The 8,060-nt window shown below is 63.5% G+C and overlaps 1 protein-coding gene across 2 annotated transcripts; it reads right to left on the bottom strand.

The window, feature by feature from the left end:
* Positions 1 to 291: 291 nt before the first annotated feature.
* Positions 292 to 7,699, bottom strand: PPOX (protoporphyrinogen oxidase). 2 transcript variants are annotated; one of them, XM_005293826.4, is made up of 13 exons: positions 7,599 to 7,699; positions 7,128 to 7,222; positions 6,323 to 6,457; positions 5,557 to 5,672; positions 5,211 to 5,343; positions 3,719 to 3,863; positions 3,204 to 3,394; positions 2,796 to 2,856; positions 2,364 to 2,482; positions 1,889 to 2,002; positions 1,461 to 1,610; positions 1,339 to 1,381; positions 292 to 928 (listed from the first exon to the last, which is right to left on the bottom strand). In XM_005293826.4, the coding sequence occupies exons 2-13, from the start codon at positions 7,212 to 7,214 to the stop codon at positions 792 to 794; spliced, it is 1,431 nt and encodes a 476-aa protein (XP_005293883.1). In that variant the 5' UTR covers positions 7,215 to 7,222; positions 7,599 to 7,699; the 3' UTR covers positions 292 to 791. The 2 variants fall into 2 exon arrangements, with proteins under 2 accessions (XP_005293883.1, XP_042699324.1); XM_042843390.2 differs by lacking the exon at positions 7,599 to 7,699 and having other exon boundaries at positions 7,128 to 7,439.
* Positions 7,700 to 8,060: the final 361 nt, after the last annotated feature.

Genomic DNA, 8,060 nt, shown 5'->3' with positions numbered 1-8,060 from the left:
CAGAGCTCATCCCTTTGCATCACCCCAACCTCCGGGGGAGGGGATATCACAGCCCAGGGAGCCTGGCCCGGGGCTGGACTTCCTCCACTCAGCTCCCTTGGCCTAGACAGAGCCTCTAGAAACTGGCTGCCTCCCAGGGTGCTGCTGCTGCTCCGGAGCTGTTCTGTACCTAGCGGTGTCCACCCACTGCTGCAGCACCAGCTCAGTGCCAGGTGCTGTGCTCCTTGGCACTGGCCTGCCCGCCCCCATCCCAGCAAGCTGTAGTGAAGGGCCAATCGGTCAGCACAGAGCCACGCTAACCCAGCCTTGGGGAGTTTATTAGTCAATGACAGAGCCTGAGGTTGTCCAGGGAGCTGCAGGGGTCACAGCCAATCCCCCCCACACACACACAGTGAGCTCCACAAAGGCAGCAAAACCACACCAGCCAGGGAGGGGCTCGGCCAAGGGACGGTGGGAGGGGCCTGAGTGAGACAAGCCAGCCCAGCCCCTCCCTTGGGCTGGTACCTGAGCACTGCTGGGAAGAACCCAGGCTGCAGCCTACAGCTGCTGCGAGTCGGCACCCCAGCCTCCACACTCACCTTCTCTCACTGCTTCTGGGGATGTCTCTTTATCGCAAGAGATCCCCCAGCAGGACACCCCAGCCCCCCCCACCTCCGGCAGGAATCCAGCTCCCAGTGCCCTCAGAGGAGGCAGCCTCTCCTCACAGTGTGAGAGCCCGTTGCCTGACCGGGGGCTCCACTGTTCTCTGCTCGAAGCAGAGTTAGTTCAAGAGGCGGGCGCCCGGTGGCAGATCAGCAGGCCTGGTCCAGGAGCCGGGTGACTGCCGTCTTGGCACTGTAGATACAGTCATTCACAGAGACACCCTGGTAGGAGGCCCCGATCAGGCTCAGTGGCAATCCTTCCTGCTCCAGGTAACGGTTGATGGTCTCTGTCAGGGGGACAGAGGGAATAAGGCTAGAGGGGTCTCTACCACCCCCAGCACATGGGCTGGAGCTGTGCTCCCCTGGCTGTGCTGATAAATCCCACCTTTGCCCTATTGCCCAGCTCAGGACCCCACCCCCAGGCTTGACTTTGGGGGGATAGCTCAGTGGTTTGAGCATTGGCCTGCTAAACCCAGGGTTGTAAGTTCAATCATTGAGGGGGCCATTTAGGGATCTGGGGCAAAAATCTGTCTGGGGATTGGTCCTGCTTTGAGCAGGGGGCTGGACTAGATGACCTCCTGAGGTCCCTTCCAACCCTGATATTTTATGATTCTATGATACTGCAGAGGGGAGAACAAGCGAGGGGCAGCCTGATGTCATAGATGTGAGAGGGCACCAAGGGCTCTGCCAGCCTTACCTGTCCTCTGCCAGTGGCCGAGCGTGTACTGGGGGATGCAGGCCTGTGGAAGGACCAGAGACAGGGTGAGGGCTGGTTTGGCCTGTATGGTTCCCAGTGCTGTCCACCCCCACCCCACCTACCTTGAGCACCTTGACGATTGTGCGAGAGGGCTCGGCCACAATGCCCAGGTGTGCCCTCACTGCCTCCTTGGCACGGCTCAGCAGCACAGCCAGTGGCACAGTGTCTGGGTCCCCAAAGCCCTGTTCGAACCACGCACCTCCCAGCATCACCTGCAGGCAGCAAAACAACCACTCAGGAGGGGAGCAGGATCTTGGCTGCGGGCCAACAGGACTCCTGAACTGGGGTGGGGAGGGGTAACTGCTCCAGAAAACTAGGGTCTCCCCCCTCCCTACCCTAAACTGGTTTCAAAGTGGAGAAAATCAGCGCCTGTGCACCCTGTGACCAGGGGTCAGGCTGCCAGGGCCCATGGCTGGACCTGTGCACATCCACACCCAGCCCCCTCTGCCACCAGCACGCCTCCCTGGTGGGAGCAGGGTGGTGTGCTCACCGTGAGCCGGACGGAAGGGCCACAGGTGCCATTCTGCTCCGGGAAGGCGACTGAGTCGTAGACAATGCCCAGCAGGGAGCTGTCTTCGAACGAGGGCACCAGGTGCCCGAACCCCTGGGACAGAGACAAGGAAACACCTGTTAATCCCCAGGGTCTGCCCCACTTCCCCCTGGAAGACGGCAGCTGGATGGGCAGACGGGTGGACACCCTGCCCCCACCCCCAGCTCTGGGAGCCAGCTCTGCATGGGACTTGCTGGCAGCTCCCCCCCCCAACCCCCACCCCACAGCCACCCGCTGCTCCCAGGATGGGGTAGGGCCCCCATGATACGAGGCTAGGGCTGTAGTCGTGGGGAGTTCTCCCTTCCCACTCAGCCCCCTGTAATGCTGGGTGCTCAGGGACGGGATGGGGGCATGCTGGGCCAATGCTGGAGGCTGCAGTGGTTTATGGTGGCAGGTGGGGGCGCCCCAGTCTCACCGTGATGGGCAGCGTGGCACCGTTGTACTGCAGGTTCACCACACCCACCGACACGGCCTCAATGCTGCGCAGCTCCTGGGCCAGCGGCTCAGCCCAGCCAGGAAGCAGCACCGCCAGAGCTGGAAACAGAGATGCCTCAGCACAGTGCAGCTGGGGGCTCCACACCCCTCTCCCCCCTGCACAGAGCCGGAACGCCTGCTCCAAACCACAGCCAGGGAGAAAACCCAGTAGTCCGCCACTCTCATCACTAGCCCACACTCCTGCACAGAGGGGAGGGCTCCCACGCCCAGCCACCAAACGGGCTCAGACCCACGCGGGGTCCCAACCCCCACTGTTCTAGTGCCTAGATGGCTCCACAGCCACATGGGACCACACTGGGCACAGATCCCCATCAGAGCAGAGGGGCTCCCCTCAGCACAGCACCACCCCTACCTCTGGCTGGGATGGCACTGATCACATGGTCTGCTCTCACGCTGCCATCCTCCAGGGTGATCTAGATGGGAAAGGCACAGTCAGAGCAGAGACCTCGGCCCACCTGCTGGCAAGCCTGGGCCTACACCCCTGCCCCACAGAGCAGAGAGGTGATTCACCCAAGCAGGAAGACAAGTGGCCAAGCTGGGATAGAACCCAGGAGTCCTGGCTCCCAGCCCCCCTGCTCTGACCACTTATGTTGACACCTGAATGGGGCAATGGTGAAGTGTTTGACCAGAAAATACAGCAAGAAGTGGAGGCTCAGTTTCAGTTCAACCCTTTGGAGCCCAGCTCCCCTCCCCTCCGTGTCCCAGCAGAGCCCTGGGGTCTCCGAAGGGATGCAAAAGGATGCACCCTGCTGCCTCCCACCTGCCAGCACTCAGCCGCCGTTCTCTCCAGGCACTGCAGCCGAGCATGGCAGTGCATTTCCACCCCACGCCGTCTCAGGAAGTCCTGCAGGGCCTCGGACAGTGTCTCCATGCCAGCACGCAGCGACCACTGGCTCCAGCGCTCGTCACGGGCCCTGCGGCTCAGCGCCGAGTCCAGGGCGGGGTCCTTCCCTAGGAGCAGAGAGCAGGCTAGAAACTCGTCCACACGGCATATCCCCCAGGAACCTGCCAATCTTCCCAGCTCTACCCCACTGCCCTGACCCACTGGGCTGCCAACCAATGGGAAGGGGCCCCAGAGATCAGAGCTGGCCCTGGGAGCCAAGGGAGGAGGCTGCACAGCCAGCCAGTGATGGCACAGGGTCCTGACTCAGGCGCGTGCTCCTGTCCCTGTGGAAAGCCTTTCTGCATCACGCTCTTCTAGAGCACAGGCGCAGCCTATCCCTGGCCCAGCGGCTCCAGAGCCCCTTTGCGGATGGCTGCGCGGCCGACTCTCACCTCCGCCCAGGGCCATCCCCAGGATGACTGAGCGCCACCTCCGCTCGGCCTCGAACAGCGCAGGGAAGCAGGAGCGCACGCTCAGGGCCCGGCAGTCTCCAGCAAACACCCCTCGGCACAGGCTGTCGATGGCAATGTCGGCCAGCTAGGGAGCCAAAAGGAGAGGATCAGCCAGGCCCTACCCCAGCCTGAATGCTGCTGGGCACAGGCAAGAGAGAAGCCATCTTCCCAGTGGGGCTCTGGATGCACTGAAGAGCCAGTGAGGGCAGCTCTTGCATCCCCCAGGGGGCAGCTGTGTGAAGGGGCAGAGACCACCCTGGACCGGAGTGCTGCTCTCCATCCCCCCAGCTGGCCCCACAAACCCTGGAGTGACCAGGGACAACCCTGGGTCCACCTGCCCTTCCCCCACCGGGACTGGGCAGACGAGGCTGCCAGGCAGCCCCCAGAGCCCCTGCACCAGGCCAGGCTCACTCCTCACCAGCACAGAGCACAGAGACTGGAGAGGCCAGCCCCAGGCCTGCAGTCAGACTGTGCCCACCCCACAGGGGGGGGAACACACACCCCACCCGGCCACAGCAGGTTTCTCTCACAATCAAGCATGGGGCAGGAGAGCTCCCCATGCTGGGGGCAGGAGCCTCCTGCTCTGCCGTTCGTACTGGTTGAAGCAGCCCCTCTCTCCATTCATAGGACTCCCAGCAAGTTCCCTCTCCCCCACCGCTCAGTGGTGCTCTGATCCTCCAGCCCTGCTGGCTGCCTGTTCACCCCTCGCCTCCTCTAGCGCCTTCCCACCCTCGGGCTCCAGAGCACCGTGGCAACTAGGATCCCCACCGCCAGGATGTCAGGCATAATCAGATGGGGAAACTGAGTCACGGAGCGAGGAAGAGCCATGCCTTGAGGCACACTCTGTGCCAGAGCCAGGAATAGAACCCAGGAGCCCTGACTTCCAGTCTCTCCTGCTTCACCATCAGGCCCTGCCCCATTGAGATACCAACAGAGAAACCGGTCATGGCAATGCAGCCCCCTCTGGGGCAGGAAGTGGCAGCGGTTCCACTGCACAGCGACACTGCCTGGCAGTTTGGAATGGGAAATGCAGAATCCTGCATGCGTCTGCCTGCACTCAGGGTACTAGGAGAGCCTGGCAGAATGGCCTCAGGACACCTGGGTTCACACCCTGGCTCTTATGGAAATTGCCTTGGGTCTCCAGTGGGCCTGAACAACAGGGCTTGAGGCAAGACCCCATGACAGTGCGGCACAGATCACAGGCTGCCTGGGGCCCATCTGGGAGGGCCACGCCTGGCTCCCTTCCCTCACCCGCTGCAGGATGAAGATAGGCAGAGCTGCTGCCACCACGCCCTGGGGCCCAGTCCCAGCTCCTCCCCTGCACTAAATCTCTCCCAGTGCCCTGCGCACAAAGCTGCCTCCCCCTGCCCTGTGGGCAGAGCCCACACTCACCCCTCCTAGGCTCCCCTCCCTGCACAGACTGGGCTCATACCTCCTTTCCGAAGCGGCGGCTCACAAAGCTGTGGATGGTCTCATCCGGCTGGGTGCCCCGGGGGGCTACCAGCTCACGCAGCCCACTCCAGAGTAGGGGTCTGGTGAAGGGCGGCACTGTCCGCAGAACACCGCTGCCAACAAACACAGAGGGGTTACCAGGCTGGGGCATGGCGGGCAAAGTGAACAGAGGCAGTGCAGCTGGGAACCTTCCTTGTCCCCACCCCCAGACCCATCACCCCCCAGCACAGTCACTAGCTGCTGGGATTGAGGGGAAGAGTCAGCTCCCCCACACAGCGGCTGGGCAGGCCCATGGACAGGGACATCCGCAGCAGCAGGACACGTACCCAATGCCGGATGGCAGCCTGTGCAGCGCCCCGCTCACGTAGAGGTAGCGGTTCTTGGAAGCCGGGTGGTCGCCGGGCACCGGAAGCACGTCTGCATCCAGGCCAAGTTCAGAGACCTAGGGAGAGACAAGCAGGCCAGACACCGACTGCTCACATTACTGGGTATTAGGGCAACACCAAGAGGCCATGACCAAAATTGTGGGCCCCTGCTGTCCCACAGACCCCCACTGTCCCACAGACCCCCTACTCCTAGCTGAGATCAGGGGAGCGCTAGTCATGCCAGACCCCCTGGCCCTGACTGAGATGGGGCAGGACAGACCAAAATCAGCAGGCTCTGCCCAACTGCACACAGCCATTTTGCAGACTCCACCCAAACCGCCCCAGAGCTGCCAGATGTTCCCCACCTTTGACCATGCCCCATGGGTTCCTCTAAGCCATTGCCTGCCCTCCCCCTGCTCTGTAGTGCGCTGGCATGTCTGCTTCCTCGCCAAGGCCATTCCAGCCAGGGGCTGAGTACCAGCCCTTCAGCAGGGGTAGACCCAGCTACTGGAATCAAAAGCACCCAGCTGTCACTGTCCTGCTGGCGTGCAAGCGATTGCCAGGCTCTGGGGCCTGCCCCTGCATGGGGGCTCCCAGCCCCTCCCTTAGGAGATCAGCCCAGCTAGACAGATCCCACCTGGCTACAGAGCCAACATTCCATGTCTCCCCCTCATCCCCCACCTGGGCCCTGCCCCCTTCCCCCATCCTGCAGGCTCTCCCCACCTACCATGAGCAGAGTGTTCTTCCCCACGGTCCCGGTAGGTCGGATCCCCCTGGGGCCATGCTCAAATACAGCCCCATCCTCAGTTCGAGTGGAATGGAGCCAGCCCCCCAGGCGGCCGCTGCCCTCCAGCAGGATTATCTGTGGGGAGGTGGGAGCCCATCAGGGCAGGGCTGCAGTCGCCCCAGTTCTCACAGGAGAAGGTGCCAGCAGGCACCTGTCGCTTAGCCAGCTCCCCATAACACCAAGGCTCCCGGTACACACGGCCCTAACTGCCCCAGAGCCCAGCCCAATCCAGCTTCCCCTGAGCCCCGGACTGTGGCAGCCATTTCCTGGCATGAAGCACCACGGTCAGCACTGGATTGCACCATCTCCCTACTGGTGCCCCAGCACTGCAGAGCCTGGCACCAAGAGGTGGGGGAAGAGTCCCAGTACCTGCCCCACAGCCAGGTGGCCGAGCCTCACAGAAGGGACCAAAGGCCACCCACAGGCCTGAACTCCAGGCAGGGCGATGCCCTAGCTGGGTGGGGCAGCTGTGATCACAGGATCATTGAATGCTGCACAAGCCAGCCCCACACCGGGTACCCTTTACCCCCCACTGGCACTTCCAGCACAGAGGCCAAGAGCTGGAAGCTGTAGGGAAGGGGCTCCTCTCTGCCCCCAGAAGGCAGGGCAGCCCTGGTGCTGTCCATGGTCTCCACAGAAAGGCCTCAGTTGGTTTCCAGAGCTGTGGGGCAGCCCCATGGTCAGCAACCCACCACGTTAGTGCCCTGCAAGCAGCCCCTGGGGGTGCTGCCCCGGGAGGTCTCACCTTGGGAGCATTGGGGCTCCTGGCCAGGTGGTAGCAGGCGGTGAGGCCACTGATCCCACCACCGACGACTGCCACCGTCCTCTGCATCCAGCAGCCTGGGAGAGAGGAAAGGGGTCGGTGTGGAGAGGGGCTGGCTGTGCCCCCACACTGGGATCAGCTGCTCCCCGTGAACCTGGGGTCTCTGGGGCTAGACCCCACCTAGGGGGCCAGCAACATGGGACAGAGCCACACGTAGGACGGGACCCATGACACGCGCTGCCCTGCCACCAGCCTCAGCCCCCCACTACCCTCACCCCAACCACTCACAACCTCAGCCCCCCACCCCCATTACCCTCACCCCAACCACTCCCAGCCCCCCACTGCCCACAGCCTCAGCCCCCCACTCCCCCTCCCCAGAACCTCCCACCCCAACCATTCCCACCCCAGCCTCAGCCCCACACCGCCCCCTCCTTCCCGTCCGGCCACTCTCACCCTCAGAGCAAAAATACCCCCTCGCCGCCGCGGCCGGGATTGGTAAGGGTGGGGGCGGGAACAACGAGCTATGGACCAATCAGACAGCAGACCGTCCCGTCTATGTCGGGATAGGTCGGCCCCGCCCCTGTGACGGGATGGGGCGGGGGCAGGGCGGCCCGGCAAGGCGGGGCGGGGCCGACCTTGTTGAGGCAGGACGGGACGGTCTGCTGTCTGATTGGTCCATAGCTCGTTGTTCCCGCCCCCACCTTTAGCAATCCCGTCCTGTCCCGTGACCCCGCCGCAGACCCCCCCAGCCCCCATATCACCCCCCCATTGCCGCCCCCCAGCCCCCTTCTACCCCTCCAGCCCCCTGTCACCCGCACTGCCCCAATACTGTCCCCCAGCCCCCGTGTCACCCCCACTGCCGCCCCCAAGCCCCCTTCTACCCCTCCAGTCCTCGTGTCACCCCCACTGCCCCAA

This window comes from Chrysemys picta, chromosome 20 (assembly GCF_011386835.1).
Source record: "Chrysemys picta bellii isolate R12L10 chromosome 20, ASM1138683v2, whole genome shotgun sequence".
Lineage (NCBI taxonomy): Eukaryota > Metazoa > Chordata > Testudines > Emydidae > Chrysemys > Chrysemys picta.
The sequence above is the reverse complement of the archived record's forward strand: the minus strand, read 5'-3'. Positions and strand labels throughout refer to the sequence as shown.